The sequence below is a fragment of the Hyaena hyaena genome, unplaced genomic scaffold (assembly GCF_003009895.1).
Source record: "Hyaena hyaena isolate Hyena2069 unplaced genomic scaffold, ASM300989v1 scaffold_38, whole genome shotgun sequence".
NCBI classification, from domain to species: Eukaryota; Metazoa; Chordata; class Mammalia; order Carnivora; family Hyaenidae; genus Hyaena; species Hyaena hyaena.
The window spans coordinates 4,995,032-5,012,005 of NW_024080670.1; the positions used below are offsets into that span (position 1 = coordinate 4,995,032).

The following is a 16,974-nucleotide window of genomic DNA, read 5'->3' on the forward strand; positions in this document are numbered from 1 at the left end:
CCCCTGGCCATGTTGGCATCCTCACAACTTCTTGTCCCAAAATGGGGCTGAAGTCCCCAAAGGACAGAAGATACCCAGGAAACCCACAGTAATCACCTCTCGTTGGCAAAGGGCAGACAGTCAGAGAAAGCCTTCAGAAGCTCAAGGAATGAAGAACTTCACCCCAGTGAAATGAGAGCCAAAACTCAAAGGGATTAACTTACAGCCCAGGTTTTTGTCAGCCTGAAGATGGGTGCACTTTGTAATGCTGATACCACAGACATGAGAGAATGAAGGTTGTTGAGTTCTAGAAGTTTCTGAAAAAAAAGATATGGAATAGATTATTTTTCTGCTATAAACAACATAACAAAAACAGGCTCAAGTGTTACCAAATGTCATATTTATGAAATTCAGTTATACTTAAAAATATCTCATGTCGAAAATATAGTTCTAGGGAGTTCATAGAAACCATATGCTCTTTTTCTTTTCAAATTGTCAAAAGGTGAGTCTACATCTAAAACACAAAATTTTAAAAGCTGACTAGTCTGGTGGCTGGACGGAAACGTGGCTCGGGAGAAGGTTTGACAATGTCAATTATGTTCTTTTTTTTTTAGAGAATCGGAACTGTCCCAGCAGGCTTTTGGATACTGAGGTCTCGGCTATGCCAACAATATCCATGTGGGTCCTCTGCGACCAGCTCACACCAGGGCTGAGAGGGCTGAGGGAAGTAGTTACGGATCTGCATGGTCCTTCTCAACTAAGGAGACAGAGCTCTGGCTTCTCGGTCACTTGACTGTGCTCCTCTGACCCTGACCCCAAGTCAGTGAGAACATTTGGATTCGACTGTCTCACACAAGTTCCCTGCCATGGAAGATGAGAGAAGGGGACACGGCCGAGAGAAAGCACACAGAGGTGTGACTGCTCTATTCTCGGTGTGGCGCTGAGGGAAACCTAAGGAGACTGGGGCTCCACCTCTCACTCCTGGGAGCCGGCAAAGTCTGGGCTTGTGAACGGGTTCCACGAAACCAAGAGATCTGGTTCCAACCCCAGCTCGCGCTAGCCGCGTGTCGTGCAGCCAGTTCCCTGAGCCGTGGCACCCTCACACTTATGAGGAAGGTAACCACGGCACCTATCCTACCCGGGATGGTGCATGCAACGTGCCAGAGCAGCGCCCGGCACCCAGGTGAGAGCTCTGTGCCGGGGGTGCAGGGGGGCGTAGGAGGGGCTGGGGGGTCTGCTCATCCTTGGTCGGGAAGACTTCTCCCCTACTTGCCTTGCCCTTACCTGCCTTGGGCACTTCCAAGCTCAGACGACCCTTCCTCTAGTATGTCTTTCTTGATCACGTTCCCAAATCTAGGAAGGCTGGAACCCTGCCTGTGTGTTCCCACAGCAGTGTGCACACCTCCTTAGCCAACTGCACCGTGTGGGCCCTTGCTTCTGCCTGCATCTGCCATCATGTCCCTAGTACCTCATGCAGCACATAGTAGGGCCGATGGAATGAACAAATAAATGAGAAGCCCTATGCCTAGTCCTCATGGCTCTGTCCCTACTCAGAGATTTCTCCCGCACCACACAAGTTAATACTTCACCTCATACATTTTGTAACAATCTCTAATTGTTTCCTGTGTGTACTAATATGTTCTCCGAGAGAAGTGAATTTCATCCTATATATCTGAATTGCTACGCCTGTCACCCAGTTTCTTTTAGAGCTGAAGGTCCTCTGGGAGATCACCTGACCCACCCTTTGATTCCGTCGATGGGATGGCAAGGCCCAGAGGAAAGGGGGCCTGCTGCAAGAACACGCCCAGGGCACAAGGCCAGTATGATGAGCCACCGCTGGAAGATGGCAGAAGTTAAGGAGGAGTAGTTTGGGCCCCATCAACTCATTTTCTGAAAGCATCTTGGGGGGGTGGGGGGGCTGGAACTTCATCGCTTTTTCCCGTGGACTGGCGTGAGCTCACTGCCAGCAGCAAGCACCGTGAGGCCCAGCACAGTTCCAAGTACTTCAGAGCACACGGGACATGCTAGTGTCTGCTGCCCCGACACACTTATAGATGGATGCCCTTGTCCTTGCCCTTCCCACAAGGGGCAGGAGAGCTGCTCCCTTGAAAGCAGAGAGACACACCCCGGCTCACTGGCTGCAGGGCCCCAGACATAGACACCCACCACCCTACACGCCCCTGCCTCCCTCTGGAAGTGGGCTTCTTTTTTTTTATTTTTTTTTATATTTTTATTTATTTCTAGGAGAGAGAGAGAGAGACAGCGTGAGCAGGGGAGGGTCAGAGAGAGAGGGAGTCACAGACTGAAACAGGCTCCAGGCTCTGAGCTGGCAGTCAGCACAGAGCCCGACGCGGGGCTCGAACCCACGAACCGCAAGATCATGACCCAAGCGAAAGTCGGACGCTTAACCGACTAAGCCACCCAGGCGCCCCTGGAAGTGGGCTTCTAACAATGGGAACCTCAAAGACGATCATCTCAGGAAGGCGGCTGCTGAGGTGGCTGACCCATGAAGGGCAATCGCTAAAGGCCCACTGGCCGGGGACCTGGGGGGAGCACATCATGCACACACACCACGCGAGCGAACCAGACAGCAGAGCAGCCCGCTGCCTGGACGCAGGCAAGGCCGGTGGTCAGGAGCGGCATACGGGGAGGAGCTGGCAGGGCCGTGGAAGTGATGACCATGGTCTGGGGAAGCCCATGCTATCACTGCCTGGGCTGGCAGATGTCAGGGAAGAGGACGGGAAGGCAGGGTGTAGACATAAGCCCAACTGGCAAGGATAGAACCCATGGGGGCAGGGGCAGGGGGTAGGAGTGGGGGCCAGCAGGGTCACTGGGCCCAGGCCTTAAGCTCAGGATGGGGTGTGGTGAGCTCTGCTGACTGGGGACAAAACTGTGCAGGGTGTGATGGTATCACAGAACACATCACCCCCCAGGGCCAACTACATCTGAAATAGGAGGATGGCGGGACCCCAGAGGGAGCCCCCAGAGCCTCACAGAGAGTCTGCAAACAGCCAGCTAAAGAGAATAGTTGGCTGCCATGGTAACGGATAGAAGGCCACAGTGCCATGCACGGGGCAGGGAGGCTGAGTGGGCACCTAGGCCTGTCTCACAGCCTGGAGAGGTCAGGTCACAGCCATCTGTTTGAACCCTGCCCAGCAGGCCCAGAGCAAAGCAGCTCCCAAAGTACTGATGAGGAAACACACTCTGAAACAAAACAAAACAAAACAAAACAAACAAGAAAAGGAAGGAAGAAAAAAAATAATTAAATGGCTTACCTTGGCTATTTTCACAAAATGGCTCAGGATTTCTGCCCTTATTTTTAAAGTCTGTGCTGTTAGAATTTCTCGTACAACCCAAAAACTGACCTGTGAAGTCAAATACACACACACACACACACACACACACGCACGCACACCAGAACAGTGGTTAAATGCCAGACCACCCATGTTGCCCTCACCCATTTCCCAGAGGTCAGGAAACTAGAAGAGCACAGCCTTCCAGCCTGGGGGTGCATGTGGTTGAGGGTCCCTTTTTGTACGACATCTAGCCTACAAATGAGTCCCTCCTTCAGCACCCGCTCTCCAACATGCACAGTGGTGCCGAGTGAGACAAGTACTTTCCTCACCAGCCAGGGGAGCTACCGGGTTCCCATGACATAGGAATCTCTCTCAAGTCGCTGCGGGGAATTCTGAGATGAATCAGACTGAAGCCTGCTCAGAAGGACCCCAGTTGTGGGAAGACCATGGATGGAGAGTTGGATGGAGGGAAGGACAAATGGCCAAAGGAATATGTACACTGGCGGTACCACCCATCAGATCTATATCCCCAGGCAGACCCAAGACGGGAAGGATTCACCAATAGTTGCACAACTGTAACAAATTTCTTGTAGGAAAGGGTTCGCCCAATAATTTAAATGATACGAAAGCGTCTTTTGATGTTCCATAAAGCAAGGCAGGTGAAGAGACAGGGTTTTCTGGAGACTACACACGTCAAAAGGACATAGTGGCACTTTGGGCTCAGAATACTGTTCATGTCTGACCTCTCACAGAAATGAACATTCCCAACCCCTCAAATCCTTCTGGGAACAAGCGAATTCTCTACCAGGGTACAGTTGACTCCCGTGATACCTCAGGGTAACACGGAAGGGGCTTCGTGCCAAGAACCTCTAGGAAGTGGTTACTGCTTATGTCTCACTACTGTAAGAATGCTGCTGTGTGACACACAGACACCCAAGGGTGGAATGACAGCAAGGGAAAGACAGAGAGAGAGCTGTGCAGGGTACGGGGACGCATGGAGGTGAAAGGGCTGCAAGGCGTGTGAAAACCTCTAAACTTTACAAAGAAAAACAGGGATGGATGTTCCAGACTTAAGGAGGCACATTTATTGCTACAACCAAATTTATTCTCTTCCCCAAAATACTGTCACTTTTCAATGCAAAAACAAGGAAATAGTAACCAAGAATAAAAAATTTGCTTTTTATGTTAAGCAGGAATATTATAGAAAAGTTTTTTCCGCATAATTATCTGTGTTTGCCTCCAGGATATGCCTGGTTTTCCATAGGAGCATTTTTTCCAAGGATTTGCCTAAAATTAAATTCAGACTCAAACGTTTACTAGCCAGTTATGGAAGAAAGGCTTTCTGAACACCAAATGGCATGCCCGTAAACCTTATATTTTAATATATGCACATTTTTTATGCCACATAATCTCAAGTGTGATAGTTTATATGTATAATTTAATAGATTCCTGCATGCCCCCAAATCACATGTATTTAAGGCATAATTATGGAACATGGCCGACTTGACTCTGATATGCAGCCACAGAAAGCAGAAGCAACTCTGAGTCAATTCAATACAATAGATTTTCATGAAGCCTGTATTGTGTGCAGGCTCGACCGTGTGAGTCCAGACTCGATCAGTCTTTGCCTGGTATGGAAGAAACCAAAGGAGGAGGCAGGGCCCTCCAGAAATCACCTGGCAATCATGGACAGAGAAGAAGTTCAACCTAAGTGGACTAGAACATGGCGGAGGTAATGATAGGGGAAGGCTTGCTGGAAGAGGCAGGCCTTGAAAGATGGGTGGACTTCAAAAGGATAAAGGCAGGACTGAGGTATGGCTGTATAGACCATGACCGGGAGAGCCGAGTGGACTGACTGGTCTGGAGTTGTGGGTGCTCTGTGCAGTCAGGGTAGATGCGGGCAATTAAAGCTGGAAAGGGCATCGAAGGCCAGATTGCGGGGATCTGGAGCAAGAAGGACCTTAGGTGCTAGTCTACACGGGGAGATTTCCAGAGGTTTCCACGCAGAGAAGGGACAGTCTTCTGTAGGGGCGGGGACACCCATCAGGAACCTGAGGCAATGGTCTAAGGGACAGGCAGGAGGCTTGAGCTAGGGCCATGTTGAAGGAGATAGGAGAGAAGGGGCAGACAAGAAAGACATTGCAAAGGTAGAATCAGCAAAGTGTCCGACACTTTTTATTCTCTTTTCTAACTACGAAATTGAAGAGAAGCTTAAGGCAGAAAACAAAGGACGCAGAGACAGGCACAAAAGGCAGAAATCATTCGCGACCTCATTCTCATATACAGACCACGATGACGGCATTGTGGTTTGTGTCCTCCTCTCTCTTTTCCACATATCTGTCTTTTTCAGTTAAGTTGGTATATATTAAGTATATTATCACAAGAATTTTTATAAGTGAATGAATATTCTTCTACAACAATATTTTTACCAGTTTCCAAGTATTCCATCTTTGGGATATTTCATCATTAAGTAACCTCCTACTGTTGGACAGGTTATTTCTGATTATCTTGTTGTACTAAACAAAGCTGCCGTGAGCATATTTACACACAAATCTTTATACATTTTTAATTACCTTACCATTTATCTTAGGATAAAGTCTAGTCAGGGGGAGTGAATAAAAGTATGTGTACCTATTTTCAAAATATATGTATAATATATAAAAGACATGGCCTCCAAAAGGTCTATTTGTTTATCCATCAACACGTTTGAGCTGATCCATATCCCCATGCAAAATACCAGTGATTGCAATTTTTTTTTTACTAACCGAACAGACAAAAGAATGTCTCATTGTTTCTAATGTGCATTTCTACCATAACTATTCGATTAACATCTTTTTTGTACTTTTCTTTCATTTTTTTGTTACAAATATTTATAGGCCATTTGTACTATTTGCCCTGTGAATTACCTGCTCGGATCCTTACCCATCTTTCTACTCTTACTACTGATTAGTAAAAGTTCTTTGTGTATTAAGGAAAATACATTAACTCTTTGTGGGTCATGTATTGTACCAAGAATGTAAAGAAACCGGTACTCTTTTACACCATTTTGGGGAATATAAATTCATAGGACCATTTTGAAGAGCAACTTAAATATATCTTGAAAGATGCTTAACTTCTATTCTCTCTAGAATTTTTGTTTTATGAAAACACGGAAATTTAGAGGAACTAATGTACAAGGATTCACCAAAGTACTGTTTATAAAGAAAAAGAACAGAAAAGAAATGCCCATTAATAGGCAACTGGCCACATAAATAATAGTATCACCTCAGACACTGGAAAGAAGTCGCTATGGAAGGAAGTGAGCTATTGAAATTACTCTGCATAGGAAGTTTATCTATTCTTCCCCATTTATTTATCCATCATTTATTTGTATCAGAAAGGACTCATAGGTGCTTACTTTACACTTTGGATTATAACCCAATACTATGTTATTTATTTTCTTGCTCATATTGTTCCAACTTTGTCCACTGAAAGCTTTCAGTTGGCTCCTATGTTCTTTTGACCTATTCAGCATTGTTTGAGTTGGCTGGTTGGTTTGAGCACTTCCTTATTTTCTGGAACCACATGATGGTATAGGCTCATCAAGATGCTATTGCCCCATTGTTAAACCAGCCATTTCTTCAAGGAACTTTGGTTCCTTTTGTTAGAGAATGATATTAGAAACCAAGATCTGGGTGCTGGGTGTACTTGTTGCTACTGGGGCATCAATGTTTCTAGATCCTCTCAGCTGGGAGAGCAAGGAAATATATGCATGTGCGTGTGTATATACTAACATGTACATATACACATCTATAAATATTTCTATATACAATCATCTATATCTATATTAAAATAAATATGAGTTCATATTGAATGTCTTAGCCTTCTTATCTGTAACTTTCCACTCCCAACAGTGAAAAACCTGGGTCCTACCATCTGCCATCCGTTTCCTGGATTGTTCAATTCCAGTATTCATGTAAAAGGGCTTCAGAACTGTTACCCAATGCCCTTGGGAAGCATCTATAGCAACTAGAGTCCAGAGCTTATACACAGTTCCTTTTGTCTTTAGTCTTACAGGCTCCCCTCATTTCCAAAGTTACGTAGTTCAGCACCTTTCACCTCACCCTCCTCAGGGATGCTGTTTCATACATTTATAATGTTTTATATTTTTTTATGTTCTGCATTCCATTCTAGGATTCCTTAATTTCCACCAACAATTTTGCAAATTTGCATATACTAAAGTTTACTCTTGATGATAGAAAGTTCTACGGGTTTCCACAAATGTGTAATATCATGTGCCAAATGACACTATGTATCTATCATAAAGTATCATACAGAATAGTTTTCACTACCCTAAGAAATCCTCTGTGCTTCACCTACTCAGTGGTCTCCCTGTCTCAAACCTCTGGCAACCCACTGATCAACCTGTTTATCATCTCTAGAGTTTTACCCTTTCAAAAATGTTTTTACATTTCCCAGAATGCTTCTGGGGCACCTGGGTGGCTCAGTGGGTTGAGCGTCCAGCTTCAGCTCAGGTCATGATCTCGCGGTTCGTGGGTTCGAGCCCCACATCGGGCTCTGTGCTGACAGCTGGCTCAGAGCCTGGATTTGTTTCAGATTCTGTAACTCCCTCTCTCTCTGACCCTCCCCTGCTCACCTTGTCTGTCTGTCTCTCTCTCTCTCTCAGAAATAAATAAAACATTAAAAAATAGAATGTTTTTAAAAAGCTGGGGAGGTGGAAGTAATTATACATATGTCACCTTTTCAGGCTGGTTTCCTTCACTTAGTAACATGCATTTGAGATTCATCCATGTCTTTATATGGCTTGAGGGCTTACTCCTTTCTTTCTTTTTCTTTCTTTCTCTTTCTTTCTTTCTGTCTGTCTGTCTTTCTTTCTTTCTTTCTTTCTTTCTCTTTTTTGATGAAGACTCTTCTGTTGTATGGATTTACCAATTTATCTATCCATTCACCCACTGAAGTATATCTTTGTTCTTTTCAGTAATTGATAATGATGACTAAAGCTTATAAAGATATTTGTGTGCATGTGTGCATATAAGATTTCAAAGAAGCTGGATAAATATCTAGGAGTGCAACTGCTGGACTGTACCATTTTGTATTCCCACCAGCAATGAATGAGAATGAGTACTGCTCCAGATTCTTGCCTACAACTGGTACTGTCGCTGATTTATTTTAGCTCTTCTAAAAGGTGCATAGTGTTTTTGTATTTCCTCAAGGACAAATGATGTTGAGCATCTTTTTATATGTTTGCTACCTGTACTTCCTTGGTGAGGTGTCCAGATCTTCCGCCCATTTTTTAACTGGGTTGTTTTCTTATCATTGAGTTCTAAGAGTATATTTTGGATTCAATTCTTTTACCAGATATGTGTTTTGCAAGTATTTCCCCAGGCTGTGATTTGATTTTTAATTATCTTACCAGTGTCTTTTGCAGAGCAGAAATTTCTAATTTTAATGAAGTCCAATTTATCAGTTTTTTCTTTCATGGATTGTGCTTTTGGTGTTACGTCTAATAACTCATCACCAAAGGTCATATAGATTTTCTTCTAGGATTTCTCCTAAAAGTTTTATAGTGTTGTCTTTCACATTTAGGTTTATGCTCCATTTTGAGGGGCTTTTGTTTTGCTTTGTTTTGTTTTGTTTTGTTTTGTTTTAGAGAGACAGTGTGCGAGCAGGGGAGAGGTGCAGGGAGAGGGAAAATCTTCAGCAGACTCCAAGCTCAGCATGAAGCCTGACACAGGGCTCAGTTTCACAACTGTGAGATCATGACCTGAGCTGAAATCAAGAATCAGACCCTTAACTGACTGAGCCACCCAGGCGCCCTATTTTAATTTTTATGACAGACCTATAGTCTGTGTCTAGGTCCATTACTTTACATACATTAAAAAAAATGTACCAATTGTTCCAGTACCATTTTGTTGAAGAAGTTACCCTTCCTCCATTGAATGCTCTCATGCATTTGTCAAAGATCAGATGACCATATCTCTATTCTGTTCCGTTACTAGATGTCTTTTCTTTGATTACTGTAGCTTTACAGTTAGTCTTGAGATCAGGTAGAGTGAGTCCTCCAACTTTGTTCTTTTTCAGCATAGTGTTGGTTATTCTGTCTTTAATCTTGCCATATCTATTTTAGAATCAGTTTTTTCTACCTATGAAATAGTTTGATTGGATTTTCATTGGGATTGCATCACTCTATAGATCAAGTTGGGAAGAACTAACATCTTAATATTGAGTCTTCCAAACCATGAAGATGGAATATTCATCTATTTCAATATACTGTGATTTCTTTCATCAGTGTTTTTTGCAGCTTTCCACATATAGAACCTTTAAGTAATTTGTTAGATTTATACCCAAGCATTATGTGTGTATGTGTGTGTGGGTATGCACACAAGTGTGCACATGCACACTATTGTACATGGAGTGGGGGTTTTCTATTTCAAATTCCAATTCTTTATTGCTTATATATAGGACAGCTTTTGTATATTGATCTTGTGTCCTGAAACTTGCTATATTCACTTACTAGTTTCAATAAATTTTTTTTACAGATTTCTTTGAGATTTTCTATATAGACAATCATGTCATATGTGAGTAAAGTCAGTTTTATTTCTTCCTTTTCAATCTATATACCTTCATATATTTTTTAAAAAATCTTATTGCACTCATCAGGACTCCCAGTACACTACTGAATGGAAGTACTCAAAGAGCACATCTTTGTTTTGTTCCCAGTCTTAGGGGGAAATCACGCAATGTCTTACCCTTAAGTATGATGCTGGCTGCAGGGATTTTGTAGATGTCCTTTATCGAGTTGAGGAAGTTCCCCTCTATCCCTCAGTTCCTTGAGGAATGACCACTTCTTCATTCTCAGCCCACGAGGCCTAGGCCCCCTGCCCCTCACTCCATGGGCAGGCTTATTTCTAAGACCTGGCCAACCGGAGCCTCATGTCTTCCTGGTCAGAGTGACTGATCAGGATGAATGGGATGGGACACAAGCCAGAGCAACCACACATCAGATGACAGAGTAACTGAAAGGGAGGCAAGATGTCTCTGCTGGCGGTTGCCCTCACTAGGGTATGAGCAGGGGCTGCTGGCAGCCATCTCGCAGCCACGGAGGAAGAAGCTGTCAGAGAAGGGACCCAGCTTCCTGGAACCAGGAGCCTTTGGCCCTGCCCAATCTCGGTTAATATGAAGGGTCCTGAGACCCAGAGAAAGGAAGTGACTTGCCCAAGGCCTCAAACAGGTTGGCAGTAGGGTCTAGACCAGAACCAAGTTCTCCCAACTTCCTCCTCATCTTTCCCAAATTCTTCAGCACCTTCAGGACACAATTCCAACTCTGCTGCCAGCAATGAGTCCGGGCCTCACTGTCCTTCAGTTCAGAGCTCTCACTACTCTGCACCCTTTTCTAAAGCTAATGCCAATTGTTTACTATGTGGCAAGTGCTGGCCTAAACCCTTGATATCCACAATTCTCATTTAATCTTCAAAAACCTGTTGAAATGATTCTTCCCACTTGATAAATAAGGAAGGTGAAAGGTCAAAAGACAACCCAAGATGGGACAGCCAGCAAGTCATAGGGCTAAGATGCAAACCCTTAAGGGTTGGATTCTCTTGAGACCACAGCTTCTTAGGCTATTGCTCACAGGCCCCTAAAGTGTTTGTGCACAGATTTGGGGGGGGGGGGGGCAAGCCCTGAACTCACTAAAATTAAACGCAAATTTATACATCTGTGCATTTATCTGGAGGCAGGTTCATATATGCATATTTTTTTTCCAAATCATCAAAAGAACACATGATCCAGAAAAGGCTGAGCGCTCCTGTGCTCTGTGGTGAACTCTTTGGGGCTGCGATATAAGCCTGGCCCATAACAGCCAGCTCAGTGAGCTCAGCAGGGCACTTCCATCCCTCTGTGAGCTCTATGAACAAACTCCAAGGGACTCCAGTCCCACAGAGAAAGCAGGCTGCTGGCCACCGGGCTTCTGGTTTGGCCACAGGAAGCCTCATATCTGCCGGCAACCCCCTTCCAATCGGCTGACCTTCCCGTTCCCTCTTAGTTTCCCCAAAAGCCTCTGGATGCTTACCACCTGCCAGACAGTGTGCTAAGAGCTCTTCCTATGCCAGCTCACTTCATCTCCACAGCAACTGCGCAAGGGGAGTCATACTGTTATTCTCGTCTACAGATAAGGAAACTGAGGCTCAGCAAGGTAACTGACCTGCTTTCCTTTATCTGGAGTCTGATGAGGAGCCTTGTTCTCACAAATAAAAGTCTGCCAGGAAGGGATGCCAATCAGTTCATCTCAGAGAAAGCAGCCCCAGTGGCTGACCGGGCCTGGCTGCTGGCCAGCTTTCAAGCCAGAGCCATGACGGCTGGGCCCAGGAGCGGCTCGTTCTGAGGAGGAGCTGACAGGCTGGCAGCAGGACCATTCCTCAGAGCGGGTTCTGATTGGGAAAATGTGACTTGGCTTCTGGCTCGCTTTGCCCACTCGGTCCGATCTGGACACAATGCAGCTTCTCGCGGGACGAGCCGCACCCCCCTCTGCCAGGCTGACCAGACCTCCGTGTGCAAGGCAGATACAGCAGAGCCCTTGGCCACCCTCCTCCGGGAGCGCTGTGGCTGGCCAGAGGTGGGACTGAGCTGGCTTCCAGTCAAATAGTTTTGAGAAGGAAACTATGAATCCTCCGATAGTGTGTGCACATCTGTTTTATTTTTTAAAGCCTAAGCTCAGTTGAAAAGGAAAAGATTTTGAAAAGAAAGAGAGAAAAGAAACAAAAGCTTCAAAACTTCTCTGTTCAGAACAGTATATATGCCTAGGCCTTCTTAGTTCCTATTATAACAACAACCATGCAAACTCCAGTCTTTGATCTTCAGATGAAAAGCTGGTGCCTCTCGGAGGCTTTCCCTGTCCCCGGGTGGTAGCCGAGGCTACGGAGGTCTGGGGACGGCTGGGCAGTGGTGACGCATAGGGCCCAGCACTTCTGAGTGGGAAGCCCAAAGGGAACCCAGGCCCATCACTCCGAGGTCCAGTCATGCACACTATGCAATTTCTAAGCCACTGTCCTCATTTGAAACCAGAAAAACAAAATGAAAGAAGAAAAACTGTCAACAGCACCGTTTGGGGGTTTGGTCCAACCAAGGGCAGGGGTGCTTATTACAGGGTACTTTCTACCAAAGATCTCATTCTGGTACATCTGGCTGAGAAGCCAGAAGCCCACTGCCCTCAGTTGGTCCAAGTCTCCATCATCGTTCCCTTAGGTGCGGGTGCAGATCTTCATACTGGAGCAAAGGTTCTGGTTGGACCAAGTCAGTTTGCAATAGAATGTATGGGGCCAGCGACCAGGCCATCGGGCACTCAGAGAAATCCAATTCCACCAGTGTTTTCTGAGCACCTCATTCATCCATTCCGCACGTGGGTACTGAGCATCTATCCTATGCCTGACGCTAGGCCAGGTGGTGGGAGGCGTACAGGTGAACGAGCTGGATGCAGCTCCCACCTTCATGGAGCCCACAGACTGGCAAGGAAGACGGAGGCGCAAGAGCAGCACGGAGTGAGGGCGGATGGGCAAAGGACCACACGGAGAAAGCAGAGCAGGGCGCAGTGAGGGAGTGTCTGACCGCAAGGCCTCGCACAGGCTGGGGGTTCACAGAAAGCTCCGTGGGGACCAGATGGAGACCAGACTGGGGGCTAACCAGAGAGGAAGAATTCTGAGTTGAGAGGGCAGCACATCTGGGACCTGTCGGGGCAGAGATTGGGTGCATGAGGGAAGAGCAGGCGGCCAGGATGCCTGAAGCCTGGGAGCGGGGGGAGGGACAGGAGATGAGGCAGGAGGGGAGGACAGAACCCAGACCCACCGCACAGGACCCTGGAGGGCGAGGAAGGGGCTTGAGCCTTAGCTTAGGTGGAAGTGGGAGCCAATGAAGTGATTTAAACCCAGGAAAGATGTATTCAGTTGCACCTGCTGTGAAGAAGGACCTTGCAGGCAAAAGGGCTGATGGGAGGGATGGTCCAGGAAGAGGGCTTTGGACCTGGGGCCAGATGCCTGGGGACTGAACACTGGCAGGGCTCCCAGCCTACAGGGGACAACACATCACTACCTGGCCAGCCGCACGCAAGGGGTACTGCTTACCTGGTTAAACCTCCGGGTAAAGGCCACAACGTTGGGGGCGAGACTATGTTTCTCCTTCTTACTCCATCCACAGCTGGCCAGTTCCTAGGAAGCACAGAGTCAATTTCAACAGCGATTCTAATCGGGATGCAAAATACACAGTTGGAATGTGGACGCACAGGTGGGGAAGGCCAAAGCCCTGGCCATTCGTATCTTCAGCAGGGTGGGAGAGTCTTCGCCCCCTCCTCTGGAGAGGAGGGCTGGATCTATAGATGGAGGTGCATCCCGGGACCCCCAGGAGTGAGGATGCAAAGTAGGACACTTTGCTCCGTAACCCTGGCCACATTTCCTGGGACTTCTGTGCCCAAATGATCTCAACCACAAACGGCCTCCTCTGCCAGCTCCCATGGGACCAGAAGTCCCTTCTGAAGGCAAACTGTCTGTGAGAGGGCATAATGTGTTAGCTAGAAAGACCTGTCCTCCCAGGTGAACTTAAAAATTTTAAAGTAAAATATGGACAAAGGATGTCACATGACACCCTCCACTCCCGGAATGAGGGAACCTCCTTGTCCAAGCCCGCTGCAATCAGAGAAGCTTCTGGGACCACTTACACCCCTTACTGAAGTCAGCCCCTCCCCTATCGCATACAACCAACAGGGGGTAGAAGGAGAGGTTGCCTTTAACATCTTCAGGGGCCTTGTCTCATTTCTAACAGGTTTACTGTTACAATTTGAATAATCAAGCTCTCCAAATTTTACCTGTTCGCAAGGCGGGTTTCTACCCAAGGGAGCTAACAGGAACACTCTAGCAGGAGGACTTGGGGTGCATATGAGGACCAGAGAAAACCCATTATCCAAGGCCCAGCATTCTCAGCCTGTGGTTTGGGAGCCCTGGCGAAGAACAGAAGAAAGGAGGCAAACTAAAGTCCTCTACCCCTAAGTTATAAGACCTCCTTTTAATTCATATCAGGCCTTGCTACTATTAATAACATTTTTTTGGCCACACATCTGGAACTTTAATAAAATCTTTAGGGGGAGCCAGCTGCCCACCAGCAGGAATAGGGGTCTACCAGGAAGTCAGGGAGGGCAGTGGGAATGGCCAGAGACAAAACTCGTTGGCCGAGCAGCTCTGTCTGAAGTGCTGTGCCCCTCAAATGCATCTCGGGACCCAACTATAAGCCATGGGTGCTGTGTGAAGCCTGGCTGGAGGCAATGGACAGCTCAGGATACAAGGTCAATGGCCTGGACTTGAAAGCGCTGAGGCACCAAGCTGGGGCTACACACTCAGCTTCTTTTCCAGCTGTCCCACTTCTGTAAATGTACCATTCTCCTCCAGGCCACCCACACAGGAAAACACAACCATCTTTGGCCCTGCCAAGTCCTTTACACCTTCACAATTTAGACCCCAAGTGACAGTAATGACAAGGCTGTTAATGGATGCTACCATTTATCAAGAGTCCCCCCGCATGTCAGATGCTGGCCGAGGCACTTCACCTGTTACCTCATGTAATTCACACCACATCCATTTAGCAAAGAGGGAGGGGCTGAGGATCCATCCTCTTGAATGAATACCTTGACTCGTTTCCTCTCCCAAGAAGACATGAACCTCCTTGAGATGTAGCATTTACCTCTGTTTATCATGATTCTCCTTGTTCTAAAAATAGGTATTCAGCCTGCCTCGGTTACACTGTCCTCCCCTCCCCTTTAGAACAGATACTTTAATTATTTTGCCAAGGCCCTTTCAAAGTTTAATTGTGAGAACAAGAGTCTCCCTCCTCTGTGGGTTCCAAAACCAGTCCTGGAAAGGAATGGATTATAATCAGATATAAAAGAGGTGTTTCAAGGACTGAGGCTTGGTTGTGGCCCAATTTCTCGTTAATAGTCACTCCTTTTGTTTTTTCCTGAATTCTTTAATAAGCAGCAAAAGCTATACACATATATGTAAGTGTATGCGCACATGCGTGCTTATTTGTACACATTAAATTAAACGTCTATAATCTTACTCAGAATTAGACAGACCCCGTTGTATGCTGGCCTCCGCACACCAGCTCCATGATCTTCTCAGAAGACAACCTTCTCAGAAGCTCAGTTTTTCACATCTTTAAAGGAGTATGAGATTGAATTTATCTATGAAGCTCATTGTAACAATTAAACGAGATCCAGACGTGCAGAACACGGAGCACATAACAAGCACTTTATGGTACATGTTATCCACCTTTCCCTTCCCAGGGCCCCACTGCTGTGAGACTCCGGAAAACTCCAAACACCCTCCACTGCCTCCGACACCGTGCTCTTGGTGTAACCTTCAATTATTAACAAAATCTATTACGATTTCTCTCTTGCTTTGCTGATGTCATGCAGGCAGGAACCAAAGCAAGTACTTAATACATCTGCCCCACATTTATTTGATTGGAACATTTCTAAGACCGTGGTTCAGAAACTGTACACTTCTCGGGTTTTGACAATTCCCCCAAGAACCTTTCGCACTGAGAGACACGAGGCATTTAAAATGAAAACCAGAACAGAGTGAAACATTATGTCTGAGGGGTTCCTTGATGAAACGGAAGGAGCAAAGGACTTAAGAGCCAAAAGACCTTGCCCTGAATCCCGGCCCGGCCACTTACTTCCGAGGCGACCTCAGGCAAGTTAACCTCTGTCGGCACTGTTTTCATCGCTGATGAAACAGGGACACCGAAATTAACTCCACAGAATTGTGGCAGAGACTGAAAGAGGTAAAGCCTGGCAAAGGAGGTAACATGCAGGGCACGGGCCTGGCTCACAGTGGATGCCAAGCCGCATGTGCTGAATGAATGGAGTATGAGCGTTCCTCAGTGTTGAAATCTCCCAAATTCAGGGCAGCAAGATTTATCAGGACGTCAAAAGAAATAAGACCATTCTATCTGTACTAAAACAAGTCCTGGGCCCACCTCCTTGGCACTGCTCCTCTTCTGTGTTTGGCCTTATAGGATTACAAGACATTCCATCTGTGTGAAGTGGGTTTGGAAAATGTGAAGTAATAGAACAAAACTCTTCCAGTCACTAATGCCTAAAAAAGGTCTATGCTATGGAACTGATCTGAGCGTAATTAAGTTAAAATTGACCAGAGGAGACACAGCTGGTTCTAGAAGGAGACAAGGGTTTGGGCTGAGGCTGGTGGGCTTGCATCCCGCGTGAGCCACCAGGCTGTCCCTGGGAAGCCACAGACCCCCTCCCAAGGGTGCTGGGGCCCTGAGCTCGCCCCATCAGTCCTTGGCTCCGAGTTCTCTGCTGAGGTCAACTGGATGTGAAAGGAGAGTCCGAGCCTTTACAGTCCTTTGCCAGCTTCCTCTGGGGCCTCTCTTCTGTCATGTGGATGCTCCCTGGCTTCATCAGGGAGAAAACAGGAGCTGTGAGAAGAAAGCTTTCTGCCACCAAACGCGCAAATTCACTTGCGTCCTCTCCCTTCCTTGGCTTCAGTGGAAGAGAGAACCTATCGTCTTGGGGATCCGCTCTCCTCCTGGGCACTGCACCCCGTCCCCTCCCCTGCTCAGCCTTGCCCTCCAGCCCTCTCTCCTCCCTGCAACCTCCCCCCTCCCCTCCATGAACAATAATAATAATGGGGATAATAAT

At 46.6% G+C, this 16,974-nt stretch overlaps 1 protein-coding gene across 9 annotated transcripts in view; it reads right to left on the minus strand.

Moving 5' to 3' along the window:
• RALGPS1 (Ral GEF with PH domain and SH3 binding motif 1) overlaps window positions 1–16,974 on the minus strand; it is a 272,375-nt gene that overhangs the window by 155,947 nt on the left and 99,454 nt on the right. For all 9 annotated transcript variants that reach the window (XM_039229483.1, XM_039229484.1, XM_039229482.1 and 6 more), the window contains 3 exons: window positions 13,388–13,471; window positions 3,255–3,344; window positions 204–296 (listed from right to left, as the gene is read on the minus strand). In XM_039229483.1, coding sequence (XP_039085414.1) covers window positions 204–296; window positions 3,255–3,344; window positions 13,388–13,471 — 267 coding nt within the window. The remainder of the gene's footprint in view (window positions 1–203; window positions 297–3,254; window positions 3,345–13,387; window positions 13,472–16,974) is intronic.